This window comes from Embiotoca jacksoni, unplaced genomic scaffold (assembly GCF_022577435.1).
Source record: "Embiotoca jacksoni isolate LCO1_2020_lvr unplaced genomic scaffold, fEmbJac1.0.p SCAF_1, whole genome shotgun sequence".
NCBI lineage: Eukaryota > Metazoa > Chordata > Actinopteri > Embiotocidae > Embiotoca > Embiotoca jacksoni.
Window position 1 is genome coordinate 10,389,007 of NW_027185229.1, and position 27,808 is coordinate 10,416,814.

Consider the following 27,808-nt stretch of genomic DNA (forward strand, 5'->3'; position numbering starts at 1 on the left):
TATCATATATCATGCGTCATTGTGCCAGCTGATAATGCAGCAACACATTGACAGATTACCAAACCTGTGACCATGACTATGAATAGAATGAACAGAAAAATAGCTTTTGTCATTTCAGTTTACACAGCCACTCTCACAACCTGCATTTCATTTTATTTACATGTTCAACAAGGAAGCTTCTGGAGGCAATTAATGCACTCTGATGAGCATCTGGATGGAAAATGCTGAGTGGTCCTAACAGGTCCCTGTTGTCTTGGTTTTGATGGTCACAACCAGCACTGATGCAAATGATGAGCAGTGAGCCGCTGTCCCAGGAGCAGCATGGCATGTGTTCTGTATGTTAAATGTTTATTGAAAGAAGGAGGAAATCCCCTCATTCACAACTCCTTATGTAATCAACAGTATGTGTACGGGATAGTGAGTAAGGTTTTGGTGAAGCATCATTTCACTGCAGTTTTTGAAATTGAGCAATCTATGGGCACAATATAGTGTATAAATGTCATAACGAGGTGGATTTGCATGCCAACTCGTGCTTTCACCTAAATGCGAGTCCTTCCAGGAAATTGAGATCTTGCAAATGCAATATTAAAATGCAAATTCAATCAATCTCCGCAATATTTGCAAGAACTTGCAATTTTGCAAAATACCCAAATTTTTTCAGCACAAAGATGTCCTCAACAGAAGCTCTGCTGAAAGCGTTTTTGGCATGAAGTAGCCTTTCCAAACAAAATTGTTTTATCAACAAAATTAACTAAATTTGCAATCAGCAAGGCTGTGCTTCCTCTCCTCTCACCATCAAAACAAACTCATGATAGCTAACTGGCAAAATCAGAAGTGACAGGGTTTGTGGGATCTTATCATAAAATGAAGAATATGTTAAATACATTTTATACACACTTCCAGTTATGCATACTGATGTCGAACTTTTGTATTTTTTTTTATTTCACCGCAGATGTAGGCTTTGTATTCTATATTACAGTCAAAGATGGTCTGTTTTCTAAAGCTGCGTCACTTGTTTTGTTTTTTTGTAACTTTGAGCAATGGTTCTGAATTAAGAAAAAAAATGTTTTTAAAAAAGATACAGCAAAACTATTTCTGACGTACAGCATGCTTCCTATCATAGAAAGTGGTACACATTACTCTTTAACTGGTAGTTGTTAAATCAAAGAATCACACATTTTCCCCTTCAGTTGCAGTTTTTTTCTAATTCCTGCAAAAACTCCTCAATTTATATCACATTGTTTGAGAAAAGCTGCTACAAAGTCAAGCATTTTGATCACAACAAACAAAAAAACCTCTGCAAAATCCTGGAGGGACTGAAATGCTAATGTCATCTCGCGAACATTCTCACAAAAACAAAGCTGACATACTGGCGTAGACAGTGTAATGGTCACCGTATTTGCATCTTAATTTAGTGAAGTAACGCATTTGTACATCAGTAAACAACATGAAGAAGCTGTTTGAAATGTAAGTTTTGCAGGTATTTGGCCATAAAGCAACATTTTGGATACACTGAAAGTTGTACCTTACACTGGAGGGATGCAACATGTGTACCATATTTAATGGCAATGAATATAATGTTTTTTGTGAATTTTCACATAAAACTACAAATGCCAACCTAATGGTGTCATCGTTAAAGTAATTTTCATTCATCCTCTGGAGATAAAATTCAATGGCAATCCATAAAATTTTTGTTTGGATATATCAGTAATAATGAAAATGATGGACCAAACAACTGATGAAAAGACATTGCCATGCTTAGTTTATAACTTCCCCGCCACTCTGAATGGATACATTTATTTTGTCGTTATTTATTTATGGATTTGTCTTTAAAATGTTACTCAAAGGGTATTGGATTTTGTTGGGACATAGAAGTTAAAGTTAAGATCTGAAGATATATAGTTGATCTTTGAACCTCTGGCCCATCCTGATGTCATGCCTTTGAGCTTAACTCTATTTACTAGATACAGACATACAAACGGAGAGATAATTGCACACATTCTTGATTGATAATGGCACGGTAGCAGCATTAAACACACATCGAACAGTGTCCATATAACCCCTGTAAAGATTTAAAAAGAAAAATAAACGCATGCCGTGTGTGTTTGTGGTTAGTAAACACACTCCGACACACTGTCAATCCCTCCCTTTCCGACAGTTGAACAAAAGCAGCTCTGTTTGAAACAAAGCATCACAATGTGCAAGAGGCCCCAGACTTCACTTGGCTTTCCCCCAAGCTCTCCAATGGCTCATCAAAGCGAGAATAAGGAAGGAACTCCACTGTGGTTTCATGGCAAGCTCAAACATGGGCTAAGCTTTTCAGAATATGTTTGAAAAATTGCCATCTTTTTTTTTTTTTTTTTTTTTTTTTATCCAGGGTTTGTACTGTGAACAAAAAGTAAAGAGCCATATCCGTCGTGCTATTAAAATGCGTTTTGAAGTCATGTCTGTTGAGCATGTAAAACAAGGAAGATGCAACAAGATTGGACGTCTTGTGAAATTCAATAGGAAGCGTCTTTTACCCACACTCAAGGCCTATCTATCTCCAAAATATGAACATCCACACCTCATCTGGAGTTAATACCACTTGGCAAAAGAGAGGCTCTTACAACAGTCTGTCTAACACCTAAGGGTGGAGCTGATGGATCAAGACAAGTTTGTTAATGTAGCTGTCCCTGGGTGGGTTGGAAGCAGGCATCAGGCCAGTCATGCAAGCAGTCATGCAGGCCAAGGTCTCTTGGTGGCAGCGTGACAGACAGGAGGGTGGAATGGCTGGACGAGGTGCCTGGGAACCTTGCTCTAAGAGGATGACAGCTCTATAAGTCAGGCCCTGATAAAGCAGTCAGGAGTGACAATCACTGGGCCCCAGCCAACGCAGCGTCCGTCCTGCTCAGATAAAGTCAGACAGGCAATCCATCAGTCCGCAGACGGAGAGCACTCCCATGCTCTCCTGCCTCAATGGAAACGACTCACAGATCAGCTGCTGCAGGAATGCACGGAGCCTCTTGCTCTCGAGAGGCAGCGGTGGTAGGAAACAAAGATGGCTGTGAACTCTCCCTGGAGGAATCGTGCATAGAGATTAGTGGGAGTGTGTGACATGTAGTCTGTTGAGAGGTGGAGGTGCCACGTCTCTGGGTGAAAGGGTGGAAATGGTCGTTGACAATGCCCGGGAACACGACACGTCTTTAGCTGAGAGGACCACCACGGCTGCAGAAAGCAGGCCGACTAGAGAACCTTCATACGAGAATAAAAAAGCAACAAGCCATGGAAAACTGCATATGTCACACAATACATTCCACACGTCAAACCTGTGCAAAGGCAGACAAAACAAGTGTCACAGGGAAATTAAAGAATATACCTTCTTCAAGTTCCCCTTTCAAAGGATTTATAGATGCAACCCAGGAATGGATGCACAAAAACATGTCATTTAAATTTGAAATAGCCAAGAACACAGTACTGTAAATGTAATTATTGAAGGCAAACATATTGACTGGAAAAGCTTCTTCTTTAGCTTTTCTGTATGGACAACCTCTCTCCTTCCCTCTGTTCTGTCTATACCCACACAGCTTTGCACTGTGGTCTCAAGCCAGGAACTTGTCTGTGTCGCTCCAAAGAAAATATAACCAATTTCACAAGAACAAACACTAATTTCCTTCTCCTGTTTGCTCAAAATTAGCCTCCTGCATTTGCACGTGATGGGAGTAGAACAGGTTTGCAGTGTTTATGGACCAAGTTAAACATGGTTTCATTCTAATGGAAGGCAGTATTAATATTTTCCAAGAGGCGAATTAATTTGCAAAAATCCAACACGTTACCAAATTTACAAGTTAACGCGTATATGTTTTTTGGGGGACAAGAGAGTTAATGAGCTAATTTTATACCTTAGTGTTTATACTGGCTGGTTAATGTTTCTGATAAGTTATGGAAGCATGAGGTGAAAGCTGGAAATGGTCCTCTTACTGACGGCTGGCCTACGATTGGTCCCTTCAAAGTACCTCGTCAGCTCATGGCGAGAGCATGGGAAATTGTGTGCAAAGTATGCTCGGCGTTCAAGTGGTTAAGTCGTGAGAACCCCGTTGCTAGGCAAAGGCAACATGGACGGCATCCATATACTGGATATAAAAGTGGACGTAGTTCCCGGGTCTAAAAATGAGGCCAGTGCGGAAGTGCCTCAAAGTTCAAGTTGGGAACATTAACTTAAATATCTTTGCATATTTTTTGTAAATTACAGAAATTATTTTTTTAATACCACAAGAGGGGTATGTTCATATGGACCACTGTCTTCAACAATAAGACACTATTTGAATGCAGCATAAGTCCAAATCTAACATGTATATTTGCATGTCATATGCTGTTGTTTAATCCCTACAGGTATTGAGGTCTAAAAATGTTTTATGTCAGAAATTGGCATTTTTACACATTCGTGTCTACAAATGAGAGATGTAACCTAATAATCTTTAAAGGTAGGTTTGTTTTTCTTTGTACAGCTTGCTTTGCCTTGTTTCTTGTCTATGCAAAGTGGGCGTCTCATCTAATAGTACCTGAAGGTACAAAACAGCACAAGAATTCTTCTTTGGATGTTAAGTTTCAGCTAGCCGTGACTTCTCTGTGAGAACTGGCATCAGTGCTTAATCTTCTTCCATTAAGTTCCCTGATTGCGTAACCTAGGATACCAGGTTATTGTTTACCACCAACCTCTATGAAGTGTCACCTTCAGAAGGGGTTGTGCTCATTGTGGTCTGGCACAATGACTTGGAGTCATTCTCCACCAGAAATAGCAACTTGTCCTCATTTCAGAGTCAAATGCCAACAGCAAGGAAGCAACATTCCTGAAAAACAATGGCATTCCAGTCCTGCTTCATCACGCTTCTGTACGACAGCCTCTGTGCTCAAAGACAGGCGTATGCTGTGCTTGAACGTTGTTCTGTATGCAACCTTTAATCAGGCTTGCAGAAATGCTTTTAACTTGGCAGCAGAGTGAGTGTGAAGGACCTGCTAACTGTGACAAAGAATGTAATTCTTTCTTCAGCTGTGATTGCCATGCCTCATCTCCTTTGCTGTGTGCCCAAACACTTTTCTTCATCAGATCCTGTTCAAACACTTCTTTAATTACACCGTTAACATGCGGGTGGTTGGATAGGCAATGCTTCACACAAAACATGGCAACGGAATAAATGAGTGGAAAGTTTGCTTTGGAAAAGTCTCAACCACAACATGCTAAAGAAAAATTGCCACTTGGCAACCGGCGCCGGCAAGTTGCTAAAATTAAGGTGGACAATCCATTAGAGTCACACACTCCGAATACAGTGTGGAAAACATGAACGTGTTTGAGCAGGGAAAAAGGACGTCATAGTGAAACTCAGTATCTAGTTTGCATTAGTAAAACTTCACTGTCATTCAGCACACTTTTCTGTGTTTCTCTCTGCAGGGTGCTTGTCGCTGAAAATGTATGTATGTTCAGGCAGGTGGCTGAATGTTGCCAAGTTAATACTTTTCCTATTCCTTCATGTGACTGTGGTAGCTTATTCTACAGCTGTTTCTCATCAACAAAACCTCAGCCATCTCTCAGTTTATTATGGAGCACAAACCCACAGGGAAAGCTGTTGCTTGTAGTGCATGAGCAAGCATAAATCATGTTGCTCAAGAGACAGAGCTGCAGATAATTCCCTCATGTAATAAAAAATAAAAAAAAATGGAGAGAAAATTCAAACAAGAAGAGGAACAGAAGATCAGGGTCTGTCTCTCAACATACTGGAGGCCTTTTAACAAAACACTTATCATCTGGAGCTATGGTCACGCTGTCATTGCTGCACTTGAAATGACTTGACATGCAATAAGGATGAATATACGAGGACCCTGCATCTGCTCGGACTCTGGGAGAGTTGCAGGAGGTGCCCTGGCTGGAGATCAGACCAAGGTAAAGTCTGTTCTTCCATCTGATTGGCCTCATACTGTCTGCCAAGGCCAGCTACCTGCAGTTAAAAGGCTCCGCTGATATCAAAGGCAGGTTACCTGGTCCAACTCCAGCTGTCACTGGGTTTACAGTTCATCTGGCCTGAGGGAACATCTGTCCCTCTCATTGAACTAAGTCCAAAATGTCATCAAGGCCTTATTTAGAGGAGTGGGGGTGTGGTGGGAATGATGCTTTACTTTTTCTGGCAGCCAAGCTCATCATTTAGAGCAATAAAGGCGTGGAAGTCAAATATTTTCTCCGTCTTTAAGTGCAAAACAAACCCAACACCTATAAACTTGGACATGAAACACCAAACAAAAAACAAACACAATGAATACATCATTCACAACTGAGCCTTTAGGCTGCTACATTGTCTACACAACATTATATTGCCCATAGTGTTAATCTTTTTTTTTGTTTTGTTTTACTGTCCAGCCTGCGGTGCATCATTTCTCCTGTCAGACTCTATTCACAACCAGCGGGGGTTTTCAGCCATTGTCAACCTGCAGCTACAGTGACTAGAGGATAAAGGACTCACACGGCCCCTGTAAAGTCCTCTTAACACATACCTGATGCTGCATGCAAACAAAGAGCAGCAGATTCTTCAAGCCTCCAGCTATGAAAACTGGGAGCGCACAGTGAAGACATCCTTTGTAGGGATTAGGACAACATTTATCAGAAAAAAAACACATTTTAATGACGTGTTTTTTTTTATCGTTCTTTATACTTTGTCTGTGTCATGGTTTTAAGACCTCCCAGGGTCCAGCATGTTAATGAATAATCCATTTTAATTACACTGAGTTTGATACTTAGTTTTAGATAATACTGATGGGGTTAAACTGAAAGTGACTTTACATCTTAATTGTGTTTATGGGGTAACAAATACACAAAGTGTGCCCTTAATGAGCAGAGCAGCAAAATAATAGTGACAAAGATGACAAAACACAAAGCTCAAATGAGGTGTTCAAGGGCAGTCTCCCCCAAAAGAAAAAAATTCTGATTTTAAGATACAGATGAAGATTTTTTTTTTAAAGATTTTAAGATTAGAATAAAGGAAAACAACATCTTGTTTCAATAAACCTACATTTATTGGATTTCTATTTTACAAAAAAGTTGTGCTTTTAGGAATTTTTTTAAAAAGCCAATTAAAGATTTCTCAGTAAAGTTTTAACTCCTGAACTGAATTTTTTTTTCATTAAAACTTCAAGGGGAATAAACAATATTTCTGCGCACATCAGAGGTCACAACACAGGTTAATACAGGTTATATCGTGCATCTTTTAAATATTTTTTTTAAAACACACCACAGCAAAATAATCACAAAGCTGAATATGTGATTACATTTAAATAACAGTCTGCACTAGCAGAAACATGTATTCATAAATGTTGTCAAATATATTGTATTTGTTTTCTTACAGATTTGACTTTTCCATCAAATTGGTGAAATTCTAATTTTGTATTCAGTATCAAAGCAGAGAATTATCCAAAATAAGCTCACTCAGGCTTTTGACAAACATGACAAATATTGTTATGCATGACAAATAACTGTTAATTTAATGAAGAAAATGGTTAATTCTCTTCAGTAAACAGGGATCGATAGGTTTGGGTACGTAAATTATTCGGTGCAGCTTAACACGAGCAAATCCGAACATTAATGCTTTGACTTGGTCTGAACGGCTCCAGTGTAGTGTTAATTCTATTTAATCTGTGCAAATGAAGTACTGCACTGTAGCAAGCATGAGAAGTCCAAACACAACAAGACTAACAATGCACGATAGGGTTGACTATAAAATTTTTAAAAAGCTTACAGTTTTAAAACTGCTGCCATCAAGGCAACGGCAACATGGACATCATCTAGAAGCAGGTGGGAAACATAATGCAGGAAAAATGAAGGAAAATGACAGAGGAAATAGATGAGGCCAATGGAAACATCAACATTTCAACATTATCCTCAGACATATTATGAAATGACGAAGAAAAACTCTATCCAACTACAATTACAATATATTAACTTAGCAACAAATGAAAAATGAACTCTCTGGCCTCCGCCATTTCTGAAAACGTCAGCAAATGTGTCACACCGCGTGAACTCTGAGCTTTAAGAAAGTTCCAAGGTCATGAACATTACAACAGGGGGCGATCGTATAGGCTCTTCTCGTGAACACGGTAAACACGACTCCATTTGAAGGCAGCAAAACTCTCTGGATCTATGCGATTCCCATGAAAGACCGAGTTGAAAAATAGGGATTGATTTGCAGGCATGAATGTTTCTGATAGTGGACCAAAAAAAGTCTTTCATTTATCTCATAAATGAAATTTCATAAACAAACACATTATGTCTCTCTATATTGTTTACTCAATACAAAAAATGTTAAAAATAACTGTCTATGTTTTTACTGTGAGTCATTCCCTGTACTATTTTGGCGAAGCAAAGTGACTTCCCGGAGTCTTGTAGTCACTGTGTGGTTGGCCAGACAACCAATAAATACTCAAGGAAGTATTTGGGAGGGATGGTAGGTCGATTTTGTTTGCATGAAACAGGGCCAGGATTGCTGTTGTTGGTGCACTTTTTTTTTTCTTTATGCTAAGCTAAGCTTAACAACTTTCATTTCATTTCACAGGTCATAGTCCAGTAATAGGCAGATATGACCATGGTATTGATCCTTTTATCTAACTCTCAGCAAAAAAAAAGAGAGTAAACATATTTCCCACCTGTATGTGTTTCTGGATTCCACCTGTGTGGCTGGCATTTGAGGTAAAAAAAAAAGAGATAACAGGTGACCTCAAAGAATATGGATTATACCAGAAGTATGATCTTGTCATACTTCCCTCTGATTAACAGCAGGATAAAGACATCTACGATTGGAAATTTGTATTGTTAATCGCATTTATGGTGGAACATGTTCATGTGCGGCTACTGAGAACAGGGGTGCACAATAAATCAACTAAGCCACGCCAAAGAAATGTAAAGACTTATGTTTAAAGTTCAGTTGTGCACAGCCCCTACATTACTATTCACCCCACATACCAAGTATACTCCCTTGTTCAAAGAATTACACTCCCTACATCAACTTTTCATTAAATATACATAAATCCAACATGGTTTAATAAAGTGGACTACAGTGAATCTGCCTTAAAATGCAGACTGATAAATACTCAATCTATATGTAAATACAAGGTACATTGGGAAAAAAAATCAAAACGTTGGGAAAATGCATTAGCCGCCCTATTTGATCAGAGCCCCAGGAGCTGAAGTTAGGATTTTTAATGGAATCTGAGGAGGGGAGAGTGTCAGAGCCGAGGCAGGGAGGTGAGAGTATGAAAGCGTTCACAGGGGAGCTGGCTATCTAAGAGGACACCGGATAACAAAATGGACCTGAAAGATTACTCTCACTCAGTGGAAATGGAATTATTGCATTTGGAGGTCTCAGCAGCTTTTCTGCACTCCCACAATCACCAAAAAAAAGAGAAAGTCATGGTTTATGTCCAATCAAAAAATAACTTTCTCTTTGGTGCTCAAACAGCAGCTTGCAAACACTCTAACTAATGCCTACATGGAAACCTCTGTGTTCCAAGTATAAAACATAATGGTTGGTTTCAGTACTTTTTAACCATTTTAGGATGTGTTACCTGATTAGTTGATCTAAAAGCAAGTTTCTCTACCGATACCGTACTGCAGTGAACGGTTTCTTCAAGTTAAGACAATAGATAATACCACACTTTTGTGCTCTGAGATGGTCTAATGAATGACAATAAACAAGAACCAGAGTCAATATCCCGATAGAGTGCATTTCAACTCCCACAATAATATTCACACATATTGGTCTTCAGATTCCCTTTATCTCACATAAATAGTAGATACTCAAGTTGTAGAAATTCGAGGCCAATATTCAGATCAATTCAATATGCCTCCGTCACCTAATAAGGACAGTCCAACAAACCCGCCTCTCTTCTGCAGAGATATTTTAATTCCCAGTATTTAAGCTTGCCAAATGATACACTTTGCACCCGATGCACCCTCATGTATCCTCTTATTAGAGTGATGGAAGAATCTGATGTGTGATGTATTGTACTGCTTGTTGGTTGTGTTTCAGTTTCTCTAACTTACATGTGCATAGATAGGTAGGCCGGTCACTGACTGTTTCATCTCCTTTCAACAGATGTAACTGATGAACTATATAGTCAGGTCACTTACTCAGAACATATTTTCAGCAGCTATGAATAAGAACATGTACACATTGGTTGGTTGGTAAGTATAAAACATGCTACAGTTCGGTTTTATGCTTACCTCAGGCTTCGATTTGACATATTCAATTGTGTAAAATTGGCAACGACAAATTCAAGGCAACGACAACATGGACATCATCGAGGAGCAGGTGGGTAACATCATGCGGGAAATGCAAAGGCATAATGACAGAGGAAAAGATTATGCCTATGGGAACATAAACATTTCACAGTATCCTCAGATATATTAAACTCTATCCGAGTACAATTACAATATATTAACTTACCGACCAATGAAAAATGAACTCTCTGGCCTTTGCCATTTCTGAAAACGTCAGCAAATGTGTCAAATGTGCCTTTGCCTTATCATACCAAGTACCAGGTCCAGGTGGGCCCAAATAGCATTAAGGTCATGGTGTTGACTTGGAGAAATGGAGCAGAAGGCCAGAGGTGACTGTTCTCTGGCTAGTGAAGTACCCCTTTGTGGAGAGGTGCCTGTTGGTGCGATTCCTTGGAGTGGACAGATTGAATTTCTCAGTTCAGACTCTGTTGCTTTGAGATGTCTCTTGACTGTGTTCATGGAGGATTTTTCTCCTTTATGGATCCTTTCTGTGGTCCATTGAGAACTATAAACCTGTGCTTCCTCAGGTTCTTTTAGGGTTGGATCAGCATTAAGGAGGCATTCCCCACACACGCTGTTACCATAATTTGCAATTCAGTTGGCCATATCTTCGATACTTTGGGTAGACATTATAGCATTGGACATTGGTAGTGTGTTCTCTTTTGAACAAACGTGTTCCATTCAGCATTTGTCAGTGTTACAACCCAAAATTGACAGAAGAAACTTGCAGTAACACTGCTGACCATGCTGCTCAGACAAAGAGTTTATGTGTATGAGTCTGTGAGTGATCTCTTTTGCTTTTTTTCCCCTTTTGTCATGGAACTGTTTGCAGCCATTAGTCTTACGCCTAATATCTTCACTGGGAAAAAAACAACTCTACTTTTCTCTCAATCACCATAGCTGCACAGCTTTCTTTTCAGGGTTTAAGCCCCGTAGGGTTAGAATCCTATTATTTTTGTCTGATTTTATTATTATTATTATTATTATAATTTGTCTTCTGCCGCAGCTCAAATTCCTGTGAGCTGGAATGAGCTAGAAACATGAAACTTTGCACAATAACTGGAAATGATGTGCGCTACTTGCTGAAAAAAGATGACTTAAATTGGCCAGATGGCAGCAGTCGGATTGACTTGAAATTTTACACACAGGTCAAGCTCAATGTGCTCTACAAAAAAAGCCTCTTGGACCATAAAAGTCCGGCATAAAGGATTTTCCACGATTTAGAATTTTTTGAAAAACACATTTTCGACATCTCCTCCCTTAGGTACCAGCGCTACCAAATTTTCTGGAGATCATCATTGGACAAAGCTGATTAAAAGTTCTATAAAGCTTTCTGATAGCTTCTTTGGTTTACAGGATATTGACCAACAACGTTTTCAATGGGAGGGGCTTAGCAGGAAACTGGCAATATGTCGTTCATGATTCGTCTAATCATCATAATTCTTGGTAGATATGTTCAGACCAAGTGTGCAAAGAGGCCTACAAAAGCATTTTAAGCTTGAACTTTAGGGAGCATCACAAATGTGACAAGTTTATATCTCATTATTGGCTGAACAAATTTGTACAAAATCCAGTTTGAATGATCTAGGGTCATGACTTAGTTGATTAGGAAAATTTTGTTATGATAGAATAAAGTGGACGGGTCCTATCATTAGAAATCTTCATTTCACATTCAAAATTTTAAAAATCGAAAGAAATCACACGTACGTCCTACTGACCTGAATTTTTTTCAGCACATCCACTGATAGTAGATATTACATGATTTTGACTAGGCACTGTGATTACAATTGGTCAGATGGTGGCGCTATATTTAACATTCAAAACATTTTAATGTGAAAATTTGGTAGATTCTGTTGAGCCCAAAATATATATATATATATATATATATATATATATATATATATATATATTTATATATAAATATATATTTATTTATTTTTTTTGTGGGGGGCAAAATTAGCATATATTTTTCATAAAACTATAACATTTCTCTCTGTCTTTTGTCTATTATTAATTAAATATAAGTTTACATGATCATTCCAATATGTTTTTATTTATATTTTACACAGCATCCCAACTTTTTTGGAAACAAGGTTGCAATATTTCACTTCTCTGATGAGTAAATATTTGACTGGAAATGTAATCAACAGTGGAAATGTGCAACTAAACATGCATGTCAGCTTTTGAACTGAAAGTGTTTGTTGTAATTGACCTTTTTTTTTACGAAGCCATTATTTATTTCTGAAATTACAGATAAAATTGAATGATGGAAGTCATTTTGCAGTATATAATTAGATTGGTATACGTACATGCATTATGAAGCATGGAGTCCTCTACATGTATACTAATAAGCACCAAGTATAAAAAGAAAAAAAAGATTTTTTTTTTTTTTTTAAATGAGATTATTTAAAATAAGGCCACATTAACAATTCCATGAACCCAAACCCTCACTTTTGTATCTGCACTTCTAAACATCAATAAATGGAGGGGTAAACCGGCTAAATGGAGGAATGTATTCTTCTACAGAGCCCCATCAAGGCAGGTTATTACAGGGTGTGTATGTATGGAACCATCTGTCTTTTACAGGGTGTAGACCACTAAAGGATGGTGATATGTGCCATGCAAGCTCTGTATGAATCATGTGACATTCCACACATACTAATTAGTGCCAAATTATGGTCCGCGCGGGGAACTGAATGAAGTGCTTACAGATGCCTGTCAATGCCGGGGCTCCAAACCTCTAATCCCAACACTGTAGTTTAACAACTATGGAACACATTATTTATGTACCATAAAACAAGCCTTTTCGATCCCTGGACAAATTACCCCACAGTTAGCTCAGCTAGCCAGTACTACTCTGATGTCATCAGTCACATGGACAAAGGGGAATTCGTGACAAACAGGGAAATAAATAGAAAACAACGGGAAATCATGTCTTAAATATGAAAGGCTGGCCAAGTCCAAGAGGTGGATCTCTTACCAACTTTATCTATATTTACCATTTTTAATTTAAGATGATTTATCTAATCATGATGCATATCCTCTTTGTAATTCTTTGCTGAATCTTAGATTTTGTATCTTGCTTAAAACCCAGCTGCTGTAAATCAGACATGAAATGGCCTTCACCTTTAGAGCCACATGTTGTCAGCTTAGGGATTTAGTGAGATGTTCCATGGGTGTACTGCAAACATTGTATCTTGTAAACATTATGACTTAAAAGTTTAAATGCTGGAAGTGAACTAAATATTATTACAGGCCTGTCTGGAAGACATAAAAACTGTTTATAATGACGCCGCAAAACAGAGCAGAGGAAGGAAATGGGGATGCTCTCGGCTCAATGGGGACAGTGCAGTCGCCACTAACGCTTCAATGGTACCTGCTAAATAACTCAAAAGCGCACACACATATACATACATACAACCACATGCTCAGAGGAAGTGGTCTTTCACTGGACAAACATTTAACATTTTCTTTATTAAAAAAAAAAAAAAGGACTTCCAAAGATAACAGGGATAACTTTCCCCATGGTATGTCCTCTGCGTAAAATAAAGAAAAACAAAAGGATTACTGCTTTAACTGGGTACGATGTGTCCGCTTGTTAAAGCACAGTCAGAATCACAGAGTGAAAGAAAAGCACAGGCTTCCTACACCTACAGTCCTGAGTGAGACGGTCCAGGGCTGTTTGTTGCAAAGACAGAAGTCAAGAGGTCTGCATGAGCGACAGCAGCTTCAATCTGGAACTATTTTTGAGTGTTCGGGAGGCATTTTTATAGACAGTAGTCCTCATAGATGTCCAACACCCGTTTTATGTTGCTATGGTTCAATATTTATTTAGAGAAAGCACAAACTTGGCCATTTGGACCAAAATGGATAAGACTAAAGAGGAGTATCCATGAGGCTATGCAGATGTGTTCCTGATTATATCACCATGAGCAGCCCTGTTGAAAGTTGAGTTCCATTCTCATTATTAAGGACATCCATCAAGGTTTGAGAGAGAGGATGCATTAAGCTCAGGGTTGTAGCAGTTAAGCAGAAAGAAAGCTGTGAGAGAGTGAATCACGTCTGGAGGAATATTCAATAATTCAATTCATAAGAACCCTTGTAGTTTCGGTGATGAATGGTCATTCATGGGGCAGACTGACGAGTTTGGACACTTAGGAAATGCAAACAGTGCAGTTGGGACAGGTGGCAGGCGTTAAACATGTTGTATTACATAATGAGCGCATTGGTAAGTGTAACTACATTAATAGTATGTCACACCTTGGGGTCGTCTCCTTGACCTTCTCTCTACAAAAACCCCAATGGCGGGTTTGCAACCACTACTTAATCCCCTTGCAGTCACTGCAATTGTAAACCACACACACGCTCACGATCCCACACGCACATACATGCCTGCTACGTTCACCATTGACCCATGGAATTCATCAGATAACACCTAGATCTGTCCACACCTTCTAACTTTCACCCTGGCATACAATAAATGCAGGCAGCTGTTCATTAAAGGCTGCATTTAAGAAATTAGATTAATTAAGGTGTTCCTGCTTTAACAGCACAGGCCTGCTCTCCAGCAGCTCTGTACAGCTTCAGCTGCAAGAGCTCAGCTCGCTTTATTGCCCCCTAGTTTGCGATACACTCCCTGCCTTAACATTCTCAGTGTTACATTTCTATGATAATTGTCATTTCTCTGCCAAGAAACACAAGAGGTGTTAATCATCCATTATGGGATCTGTAAGTAACAATAGCTGCTTAATGGAAAATACAGAAATATATCTATTCACAAAGGGAGCGCCGAGTTGAGTTTGTGCGAAGCAAATATGAGAAGCAAGCGTATTGTGGGTACCCACCTTCCATATCCGTTGTGGATGAAGGTGGTGTTTTTATGATCTCTCCCGTTGAAAACGGAGCTGGAGTTAAACATCTGGCTCCTTTACAATCGGTGCAACTTTAAATCTTGAAGAGAAACCATGCCTGCCTGTGATCACTACATAGAAAAAGGAAAACCGGTTAATGAAGCACCAAAGGAGAACTTCAGATAAAACCCGAGAGTCCGGAGAGACTTTAAACCGTCTCTCGATACTGATGTGTTTCCAAAGTACTCTGCTTCCACCTAGTGGCAAAGAATTCAACTGACACCTTCACACAAACTTTGATGCCAGACTAGAAATCCTTAAAAATAAAAACAAATTTATTAGCAATCACAGGGAAAGAATGAATGACATCTACAGGAGCATTTGTTGGAATAAAAATGCTAACGTCTTTATTTACAAAGTCTGCAATTGGATGTGAATAAGGTGAGCACATGCACATACAAATTGCAAATAGGCTATATTATTATTATTATTATTATTACACAAGTAACAAAGCTTTCCCCCAAATTACCCACAGTCACCCAATTATACAGCCCCTCACTGCTGCTGTGGTCCCAACAATCGACATTTATGATTACGACGATCACCAACAGACACAGAACATGTGAGATCATAGCGAGAGTGATGGATTTGTGGGCGATATTACAGTGAAATGCAGAAGCCACGTCGGCCTACATACAGCATCTGATCCGATCCAGGGACACTCACAACTGAATAAAAGAAATTATTAGATCGAGAAGCACTGGCCAAGCGAGGGGCAGATCAATATACAGTGATCGGACCTGTGAGAATTCATTGTCTTGTTGCTGAAAGGGAACGGCATGTCAATCAATGCGTCGTTTCTAGAGGCGACAGCGATGTCCTTGGACTGCTAAGGCTTTTACAAAAAGACATCAAGATTCAGACAAGGGTGTGCTACAGCACGGATGACTGTCCTCTGTGAACTCAGTCATCAGGACTAACACTGGCTTTCTGTTATCCAACCCGAACAACAACAACATAAAGATGATGAGACATACACTTCGACACACCCATACTGTATTTTCTTTTAAAAAAAAAAATCCTTTTACAACCTGAGAACTGCAAGCAAAAGTTAGCCCACATTTCAAAGCTACATAAAAAAAAGTCACAGGCTACGAGTGAAACGGCATTCAAATTAATCAGCAAGCAAACAAAATGTAACATTTTCTCATTCACATGACATCCATTAATGCATTCCTCTGTCCTCATTGTTAGAACAGCGCTGTCTTTTCTCACACATCATAATGCTTTCATGTGATTACTCAACATAAAATGAGATTGTCGAGGTGGCACTAAGTGTAATCAAGGGATTTCTGCTGCGTCTGTACCAAGTGTTTATTCATAATAGTTGGGTTAGAAACTGCATGGGGCAATAGATGTCTGATTGGGACGCTCTCTTGGCCAAAGGCACTTAAAACTTTGCTTAGGATTCTTGCCTCAGACACAACAGCCACTCAAAGTCTTACCTTCTGTTGATCTTTATGTCATGTGTAAACTTTGATTCAAGTCACTTCATAAAACAGATACTTCCACATGGCAGCAAATTAAATGCAGGCTACATCACCAAGAGCTTATCAGGAATTGAAGGCATTAGCACGAGAAACCATCATCATTTGGCAAATGACTGTTAAAAACTACAATCACACGATGTTACGTAAACACCACAAGTTGACGGGCAACAGAACAGATGTTTGATTGTGGGATTAGAGAAGCTCCATCCTAGTGTAGCCGCTTTACAGTAGTACACTGCAGTATCATTAGAAAACCATTTAAAAAAAAAATTAAGAAAAAAAACAAAACCTCCATGATGTACACAGACGCAGAGCGTGTCCGTAATGATGAGCGGTAAGGCATGATGGGTATGGACAATCCACCTTCTAGCACAGTAGTGAGACACCTTCTCAAGACTCCAGAATGGTTTTTTTTTTTTTTTTTTTTGGGGGGGGGGGGGGGGGGGGTAGTGCTGTACAAGGGGATACACATCTATGGTAGTGTACTGAGTGGTGCAGGTGCTGACGGTAGTGAGCAGAGAGAGCTGGATTACTTCACAGAGGCAGTGGAAGGGATGACTGTCGAGGACCCATGACCGTAAGTGGGGCTGAGGCCAGAGCTGCGACCAGGGGAAGGGGACACAGAGGGCGGGGCGTCACTCTCAGCTCCTCCGCGACTTTGAATGCTGGATGAGCCACTGCAGTGTGATATCTGCAGGTAAGAGAGAGAGAGAGAGAGAGGGGGGGGGGTGGCACATTTAAAATATGTTAATGACCCCAGCAGGTTCAAATATTATTACACACACGAGGTTGGATGTCAAATCCATTAACACTATAAAACTCAACTATTTTCTGGGTAATTTCACTACCTTCACTTTAAACCTCTATTCTTGGTCATTTGAAGAGCACCTATACATTTTATAGGTTGTTTTTCACAACTGTCTCGGCCATCCAGATGTTTGTTTTTTTTATATCAGAGAAAAACAGATTCCATCTCATGAAATCTTTGTGGTTTTACATGCGTCTCTCCATAAAACACTGCCAATGGAGATATATTTTCATAACACTGTAGGGGACACTGTATGGCAATATTAGAACCATGTGATATTCAATGACTTTGCAATATAAAGAAATATGTGCTGAGCTTTATTCACTCAAGTCTTGCTCGTCTTTTGATTACAACTTTTGTATCATTGTCATGACAAGCTTATTATGCTTTTATTTATAAAGTGGTAGTGTTGATTGACAGGAGATGAGGAGGAAGAGCAAAGTGGGAATGACATGCAGTAAAGGTCCGGCCGACCAGGACCTGAACCGGGGACTCATGCGTCCATATGATTTTGTGCTAAACTCTCAGCTATCAGGTCGCCCTAAAAATACGTGAATTTTTGGTAAACTGATTAACACAAAGCGGGATGTAATGTCAGCCGTACATTGAAGACAATGCAGAAAATTGCTGTGATTTCAAAAATGGATTAGTCAACAAAGTTTTGTCGCATCGGGAAGCAACAAGTTTAATCTGAAAGGGTAAGTTCTGCTGTTTATTTTGACATGTACGTTGTGAAGCCATCAAGACTTTGAACCCTGAAGCAGGAGTTTGAAAATCAGCGAAGAACTTCAAATATTACCTTGTAGATGTTTGCTTTGTCCTCATAACATAATTTCTTTGGTTTACATCTATGTGACTGTCATCATTAATAAGCTCTGTTACGTTCTCTCTATGTGATCCATATTTACGTGATGACAAGGTCATGAGTAATTCGAACACGAGTAGATGGTGGGGGGATGGATTCACAGCTGTTTTGGCTCTCTAATCCAAAGTGAGTAATGTGGATTAAAGGTTTATGTCCATGATCTATTATTGCTTAATACATATTTTTATGTTTTCAACTGTTTTTCTCCAACTTTGACTTTTTTACTTTTACCCATTTTTTATTATTACATTTCATAATTTTTTTTTTATCAGCATCAAACCATTTTATTTGTTTGTACTCTTATTATCAGTCTGTCAGTCATCTGTAAAGTAACTTGGACAAAAGGTAAAGAAACTAATGTATGACACTACATGACATTAAATAATTCAACTTTGAATGGGAAATTAGGACCTTAGAAGAGTTATTTGATTTATGGCAATATATATTATTTTTTATAAGCTTAAGATCTCTTTTGGTTGAACAGTAATTCTGCAACAAATCAGAATCCTTATGAGTAAACACAGTAAAACGATTTTAGCCTGTTTAGCCCATCTTGTTTGGTTGGTGCTAGACTGGATCAGCTGAAAGGACGACCAAGCTGTGATTGGTTTTTCACTGTCAGTCAATTGGTCCTTTAACCTATCGCTAACCTTAACTCACACACAGTGTAACAACCAATCACAGACCGAGCGTCCCTCCTACGGATCCCAGCAAGCACCAACCATACAAGATGGGCAAACAGGCAAGCCAAAGGCATTTTACTATATTTTAAATTAAGAGGCATTTAAGGGTTTTGAAGAGAATACAAACTTAAGATACAGAGCACCATAGTTATTTTACTTGTGGTGCATTTTAAAAGCACCCATAATCAGCAAAATAATGGGCAGAAGTCTGCCAGACAAATCATAACACAGTTTAAGTCTGAAGTAAACCTAAGCCTGGAAATTGGCATGATTGGTTGAAGGCTAAAGCCTCATTCAAACCCCTTTAATTAAGCGCAACTTCCGGAAGTAATCCTCACCTAACTGGATAATTTGCTCAATGAAACATCCCGCAGATATTTACCTATGTTGTCTTTCTCTTTGCAGGAGACAGAGTAGCAGCAGATCTCTCGGTCCTGAATGGCAGATAGGTTCCTGCAAAGAGAGAGTTGGAAATGCAAAAAGTGGAGATAAGACACTTATTTTTAATAACATTAAATCCCACTAGTCGGTGGACACTCAGACATTATGTCAGACTTTTGTATTTGATATTAACCTCTGGCAGAAGTCATGTCAGCGGGATGCTTCATATCTAATTAACAAACCACTGAAACGTTAGCATGAGGTTTCACAGAGCAAGTTTAGATTTTGGACACCACCATATTAGTGTTTATGATTTTGTAGGATTATTTAAAAAAAAAAAAAAAAAAAAATATTCCTCACATTTTTTCAATTAGCTGCTTCTCATCAAGTGCGTTGGGTAGGTCTCGTTTGTTGCCGAGGACTAGAACCTGAAAAATGAGGGAAAGAAAGGGAAAGAGCTGATCAATATCTCGTGCAGCAGTGTATTAGCACCATCGTGGTGGGATCAAACTATGTAAAGGATTTCTCTCAACCGTATCCCTCACCCATCACAGCATCTTTACTGTTTAGACAAAATAAACTGTCTGCGTGGTGTCAAGTCACAGCAGGAGGAAGCGAATCGATTGAGCACATCAGACCCTGTCAAGTTAATTTTCCTGTCAACTCATTAAAAAATCCTGGCCTGAGTTCAAATGACCACTTAGTGTGCCGTCATCAGGCCTGAGTCACTGCAACTGATTGCTAATTACGATTTTAAATCAGTGCTTGTGAGCAGTCACTTGACCCTCAGAAATCAATGGGATGATCAACTTGATGCTGTAACCACGACATTTTGGTCCAAAGAACGAACACGAGGGACCTCTTACTGGAATTCCTTGTAGTTGTGGTTTGTCTAAAAGGTTGTGCAGTTCGTTTCTGGAAGCTTCTATCTTCTCTCGGTCTGCTGCATCCACCATGTAACTGCGGAGAAAGAACAAAATATTTTTTAGAGCCAAACCAAACTTAAAAGATCAAAGTTACATAATAAGCATTTCCTCCAGGAAATCAAGATCATGCGATTGTAATAATTATCCAAGTTATACTAATCTCTACATTTCCCAACGTCAGTCTATTCACACAGTGTTTTAAAGAACATGAGTTTAACACAGCCTTCTAGTTGTCAGAGACCACACTTCATTTCTGTGCACACAGTATGTGTTGAATTAATGTTATCTAAAATGCATTTAAGCACCTTCTTTATTTTTTTTTTTTGAAGATTTGTCCCATGTATTTTTTTTTTTACTGCAGTCAGGCCACTCTGTAAAGCTACGCAACTTTATTAACTCAGGAATGTATTGTTACTTACAGCTCTTGGTTCTTTATGGTCAGAAAATAAAAGAGACGAGAACTAAAACATTTCCAGTTGCTTCTGTGATATGTCGTCTAAATCTGAACAAATTACATTTTAATCTTTGAAGAAGAAATAAAACACTTTGAAATCAAGCATTTTTGACTGCAACAATCACAAAAAAAAACAACTCAGAGAAATCATGGAGAGACTGATAATTGTTTAACTTTGTTAGGTTTTTCAAATGTTCAGCCCCAAAGGCAACTTGTTGTACTCGTAAAGTCAACAAACTTACACAATGGCATTGACTCCTCGACAGTAGCGCTCCCACATGCTTCTGAAGCGGGGCTGTCCACCTATGTCCCATATCTGAGAAAAGAAAAACACAAAATTCCATCAGAGGCAAAACCAAACGCTGCAACCTTTTACTTCCTTTGAAAAGCAAAATCCCTGCACTGTCACTGCTCTAGGATGCAGAATACACAGCTTTAAGTGTAAAATAAATTGCTGCATTTGATACTACTGATCACGACAATTTATCACAGAGACTGGAACATGTCATTGGGATTAAAGGAACTGCACTAGGCTGCTTCATATTATATCTATAGGATTTATATTGGTTAATGTCAATGAGTTCTCTTAAACACACACACGGTGTGGTGCTAGGTCCGGTGCTTTTCAGATTATACGTTTCCGTTACGTTTCCTTTAGGTGATATTATATGGAAACGCTGCAGACATTTCTATTGTTAGGCAGATGAAAACCCAGTTATAGCCATCAATGAAACCGGATGAAAGAAATCAGTTAGTGAAACTTCAAGCCGGTGTAAAAGCTCTGCCACTTTTTCTCCCAGCGAATAAATAAATGGTCACAGTTCTCTTGATGTGGTTAAAATTCATTTAGGTTTTTAAGTGCTTCAAAATAAAATCATCTCTGAAGCATAAATCATGCAAAGGGGGACAATTCAAGCAAACTGAATCGTCAAAGTTGACAAATTCATATTTAAGGTCTATTAATGGATTTACAACATCAACTCGAAGCCTAGTTTGTATCTTCACCCTATTAGTTACTGCATGACACTGTTAATACAAACTCAACACTTCCTATATCTCTTTCAAATGAAAAGTCTTCTAGCATTTCAGTAGACAGAAACCCAGGGCTTTTATTGTGAAACATTTCCAGGGTCATTTGTGACTGAAATCAGACAAAACCACTTAAGATGAGTGAGCCAGAACAACCGTTAAAAATAGCATGATTGGATTGTTGACTTTATTAACTTAAAGCGATTACAATATCTAGGCTACATTTTTGACTGTATGCAGAGTTGCCTCCACATTGGTTCTCCAACCTTAGAGCCACAACTTTCAATTTACTCACAGCGTCAAGACTGCACTCCGGTAATTCAACAAATAGCAATACAGCCCTGTATGCAATATTAATAAAATCAGGAACATCTGCTTGTTTCAGCGTGACATGGAAAAATTTACCATCGCTTTTGTTACTTCCAGGCAAGACTACTGTATCTCTTTGTTGTCCGGATGTTCCAATAACTCTTTAAAAAGCCTGCCGCTGATTAAAAATGCTGCTGCAACAGTACTGGCAGGATTTAGCAAGAGAGATCATATTTCTCCCAAAGAAGCTTCTCTTCATTGGCTCCCATAAAATCAAGAATTGCATAAAAGATTTTTCTCCTGACTTACAAAGCTTTCAATGGCCTTGCACCATATTATGTTAAAGATCTCAGTACAATATTATCCTAATAGAGTGCTTCCCTCTCAGGCGAAATTGTGGTTCCTGGTTTCCAAAAGTGGAATGGGAGGCAGAGTCTTCAGATATCAGGGCCCTCTCCCGTGGAAGCAGCTCCCAGTTTGGGTTTGATAGGAACCCTCTCTACTTTTAAGATCAAGCTTCAAACTTTTGTTTTTCATAAAGCGTATAGTTAGGGTGAGCTTGAGCCAATCCCTTAGTTATGCCGCTACAGAACTAGGCTGCTCGGGGACGTTCTATTGTACACTCAGCTCCTCTCTCTTTCATTCTCCATGCATCTATCTGCCACTATTGCACCTCATTGTCTTTATGCCTCCCCCATAGTTAGTTTTATTTAAATTGTACGTTGTCTCTCTATGAAGGTCTCCTCGTTCCATAGATATCCCTGGAGCTGCACATTTCTGGTCTATGGGCAGTGGCCCCACCAACAGTTCAATGTCTCTTGTATCTCTCAGCTGTTTTTTTTTTTCTCTCTGCGCTCTCGCCTCAACCCAACCTGTCGACTCAGATGACCGCCCACCTCTGAGCCGTGTTCTGTCCGAGGTTTTCTTCCTGTTAAAAGGTAGTTTTTTCCTTTCAGAGCTGTTGCTCACATGAGAATTATTGAATTGTGGAGTTACTCTCTATAATGTTGTAAGATTTTGTTAGAAAGACTTTCCTATGTTAAGTGCCCCAAGACGACTTCTGTTAAGACTTGCACTATATAAATTAAACTGACTAGGATGAAAAATGTCCCTGAGGCAGTGAGAGCCAGCAGCTGCATACCCTGGCTTGTTGGCTTACCTTTATTGTCACATTGCCTTTGGTGACCTTCCGCATGTTGAAACCGACTGTGGGAATCATGTCTTCACTGAACTGTCCTGACTGCAGAAGACAAATGAAAGACAGAAGGCAGCATATTAGTGAATAATCTATGCTACAGTGTTCAAGTCGGCATGGTTTCATCTGATCCAAAAGTCACATGAAAAGCATTGTGGGAGTGAATAATTTCTATGATCGAGTAAATTAGAACATGATTTAATTGAGGGTTATTTTTTTTACTGGCTGAAATTTAACATTTTATTCAGTACTCCTGTTCTACTCTCTACTGAATTACGCACTCCAGATAGAAAGTATTCTGAGAGCTTAATGTTTTTTGTTGTTTCAGATCTACTATTCAGCACATTCAATATGAAATAAAAAGATGAATGCTACATTAAAGATTCAGCTGTAATTTGGGTGGTTTACATCCGTATAGAAAGACCTGTTAGGAAAGATTTAGCTCTTTTAACATATCTTGGCCACAATTTAAGGGTTCGACAGTATTTAAACAGATTCACGAGGTAAAAAAAAAAAATCAATACATCTAATATTTTGAGGACAATCGTTTTCAGTCAAAGACTCTGAAGTCTTTGCTGCATGGACAGCAGCTTTTAATCATCCCAGGTGATGCTCTCCCAGACCTGCACTGCAGCCACCTTCAGCTCCTGCTTGTTGCAGAGTCTGTCTGCCTTTTTTTGGAAGCTCAATCAGATTACAATCAGGTGAATGACTCAGCCAAGTCGAGGATATTCCACCTCTTCACCCTGAATAGGTTTTTGGTTGGTTTGGCTGTAAGTTCAGGATCGCTGTCCTGATGAATGATGAAATGTCATCCGGTGAGTTTGGATGTATGTGGTTGGCACGGAACACATAGAAGTTTCCTGTAAACCTCTGCAGCCATTGTGTTGCATTCATCAGCAGTGAAACCATCAATAAATGCCAGTGTGTCAGTTCCACTGGTAATCATACATGGCCAAGCTATAACAGCACCACCACGTTTGACAGATGAGGTGGTGCTTTGGCTCATATTGGCTGTTCCTTATTTTCTCCACACTCCCCTCTTTACATCATTTTGACAGAGGATTTTTAAGAACTTTGTTCTACATTTCTACAAGCCTTTTCTATTTTTGGTGAATCCTCAGAGTTTCAGGTTATGAAGTCATGATTATTAAGGACATAAATTTGCCTGCATCCTGGAGGGCTATCTTGACTTGCTGCGAGGTCTTGACCACGCATATGATTTTCCATTCAACCATAAGTCTTGGGCTTCACGGTCTACCAGCTCATTTGGGATTTTTTGTTGTTGTGTTTGCCAGTGTGTATCTGTGTTTTTATAATGAGCTCTACATGTCTAACTACCTTTGATATCTCTCCATTAAGCTTTTTTTCAGCCTCATTATTTACTTCTTTACTTGATGTGGTCAACTCATTACTCCTCATGTTGACAGATCATTCCCCCTTATTTGTAATGGTAACCCTCAACTTAGTAGGCAAGTGTCCAGCTACTTTTGAAATCCTAATGTCTGGGCACCATGACTTGGCACTTTTAATGTAGTATCCATGATATTATTTCAAAGTAAATGAGCAGAAACACAGACCATGAAAAGCAAAAATTTGTAACTGTTCAAATACTTTTGGTGATAATCAAAATTTCAGCTCCTAACCAAAGTGTTGTAACCAACACACTTAAAGCACCATACATTTGTTTTAAAGGTTAACTGTTCTGGTCGGCACTACCTGATCTTATACCAACCGAGAGCCTTAATTAACAGTATACTTTTTTTTTGGAAGGGGGGGGGAACATCCTCCATATTTGTAAACAGCATTGGTTAGGTGTTTGTATGTGGGCTTGAACCAGTCTGACAGCCCTGCAATGACTGTGACAGGAAATGCACCACAGATCACCTGACTGAAAAACAGAGCTGGGAAATATGATGTTTTCTTGCATGAAAAAAAGGGGAACCCAAAGAACTGAGGCCTAGAACATGAACCTTTTAAGACTACAGACTACATCGCCGAGAAACACAGACATAACTAATCTGGATAGCAAAATGTAACTCTTACTCTAACCTTGAGTAGGGAGATATCGACAAACCAATATATTTTTGACCCAATCCCTCGACATCTATATTGCAACTTGATTGTTGGGATGACTTTCGGTACATTTACATAATGAGATTTTTAATAAACAATTACCAGTAATGTGGATATAATGAGTAAGTGGGTAAAGGGAAGCAATAGAGCAGCTAGGACAGTCTGGTAAATTCACAACATAACATCAGTTTACTGTAATGGAAACTTTAAAAAAATAAAACAGGGAAAGACAACACATAAGCCATATCTAAAAATCTAAGACCATGTACAGTCTCATCACAACATAATAAAACATCAATATATCGTGCAGATCCTACTCTAACCCCAGACCCAGCTGTCTCGGTCTAAACCAACTAGAATAACAACAAACAGGACAAAAAAAATTATCATAAACTTTTGCAATTTATAGTGTTTATTACATGACATCGTGCCATCAAACCCGAACATATACAGAGGACCGTTTCTGAAGGATGGAAGCTCAAACAGGTGACAGTGACAGACGCTGTACCGAGTTAAGTACCTCATAACAGGCTGGTTCAATCAAACGTATGTACTTTTTACTCATTTACATTGATAGGTAGCTGGCAGCCTGCAGCTGCACACAGTCCCTGTTCATCTTCCCCTCCAGTCCACCCTACTTGCCGCATGACGAAACACCCCGTTTTCAAAATCGTCGGGTGGCCCGTGTTGTCGACACACCGTTCATGTTGACACACCAGCGGTTATATTACTAAGCGCTGACGAGTCCGTTCACATGACCGGTTTCACCAGTAAGCGCACAGTCACACCGCCCAGCCACAAGTGAAATCACGACAATCGCCGGTACCGAAGCAATATTTGCTGATCTCGTTGCTCCAAAACTGTCCAGCTGTGCGGTCTGGAACAATAACGTGAGCAATGCTGAGGTGATTAAACCTAATCCGTCCACAACCTCTCCCAGGTGGTAGCCGGGGCCCACACTGACGTCGGGCTACTTACCGCGATCACATTGACGAACGTGGTTTTTCCGGAGTACTGAAGCCCTACTAATGTAAGCTCCATCTCCTCTTTCCAAAACAGGGACCTGAACCAGTCCAAAAGCCTGTTTATAAGGGCCATCATCTTGGATGTCACGGTAGCCGCAGTCTCTGCACCGGTCTGGATGAGAATTGGCTAACAGTCTACACAGGAAGCAGCTAGCTGCCTTGTCATATCATGTGATCTGCTGACAAGTGTTGCTGCTTCCGCGTGCCCGCCGAGGGGAGCGTCATCCGCGCGGGAACGCGCACGGCGAAAGCGGAACGAGCGTGGAAAATGTTTTGCAGGAAGTTACTTTTATCACCGGCCACTTTGGGTTATTATTTTGCAATTTATTGTTTTATGTAAAGGATATTTGCTTATTTCTACTTTTGCTCTGTGTGTGCCTATGCAGTCACGTGTCAATGGCATCGATAATTCCTTGTAAAACAAATTAGGCCTACCTCACAAGGAAATGTGCAATATCATTATATACAAGAGTGGCACACATAATTTATAAAAAAAACACAAAAAAAAACATGCATTAGCCTACTTCTACGCAGTCTCAATTTCGTTACGGCTGAAGAAGGAGACGATCGGCCAAACTTACGCAGGAGGAAACTGATATACAACCCTATTGTCCCATTTAAAAGAATGACACCGACCTCCAAAAGCGTCTGGTAAAGCACAGTGACTGCAGAATTTTTATATTGGTTTTCAGACATCACTATAGTAGTTTAGGAGGTTAATGACTCCTACTTTTAAATCATACCCTTCTCAACCTACTTACCCGCCTTCAAAACCAATTAGGTACTGCCGCCTGCGCACTCCAATGGCTATTGAAGGAAATGGCATCAATGTGCAATAACCTCCAAAATGTCAAAGCACACAATGAATATGAAACATTCTTCTTTCAAATTTTAAAGAACAAAATATTCTGTCCTAAATATAGGCTACAATGTCCAAATACTAATATGCTAAAGCATTAATCGAAGATAAACTGAAAAATACATTATGTCATGGCTGAGGATTGTTTGACTGTAGGTCTCCTGACATCTTTTGCCAGTGGCTTTACCCAAGCTGCTGTATGATGTCATTGTGAATCTAGGAGTTTCAATATTGATGGTTTTGGTACAAATCACAAATGCTCGGGCCAGAACTTTCCTAATGATCATCAGAACGAAGAGTCACCGGTACAGCAAGCCGAGTCATTAGGTGAAGAAGTTGACTGGCAGAAAAGTTTTGGCTTTAAACTCTGGATTTAAGTCCAGACCTCAAAGAAGAGCGGATAAGTTTTGGGTTCAGACAAGCCAGCTTACATGTGAGAAAAACACTTGCACAAATGACTGTACTGGCAAAGAAGAACATGAAGACTTCTCAAACTGAACT

At 39.4% G+C, this 27,808-nt stretch overlaps 1 protein-coding gene across 1 annotated transcript; it reads right to left on the reverse strand.

Annotated features, from left to right (window-relative positions):
- Positions 1-15,461: 15,461 nt before the first annotated feature.
- Positions 15,462-26,632, reverse strand: LOC138205741 (ADP-ribosylation factor-like protein 8B). Its single transcript, XM_069161984.1, has 7 exons — positions 26,402-26,632; positions 23,312-23,392; positions 21,057-21,130; positions 20,301-20,394; positions 19,795-19,862; positions 19,436-19,506; positions 15,462-17,388 (listed from the first exon to the last, which is right to left on the reverse strand). The coding sequence occupies exons 1-7, from the start codon at positions 26,522-26,524 to the stop codon at positions 17,339-17,341; spliced, it is 561 nt and encodes a 186-aa protein (XP_069018085.1). The 5' UTR covers positions 26,525-26,632; the 3' UTR covers positions 15,462-17,338.
- Positions 26,633-27,808: the final 1,176 nt, after the last annotated feature.

Coding starts and splice junctions, on each gene's coding strand:
- LOC138205741 (XM_069161984.1), bottom strand. CDS start 26,524: ATGATGGCCCTTATAAACAGGCTTTTGGACTGGTTCAGGTCCCTGTTT. Junction 23,393..26,401: donor CGTTCGTCAATGTGATCGCG/GTAAGTAGCCCG, acceptor TGTCTTCTGCAG/TCAGGACAGTTCAGTGAAGA. Junction 19,507..19,794: donor AAGCAGCTAATTGAAAAAAT/GTGAGGAATATT, acceptor CTCTCTTTGCAG/GAACCTATCTGCCATTCAGG.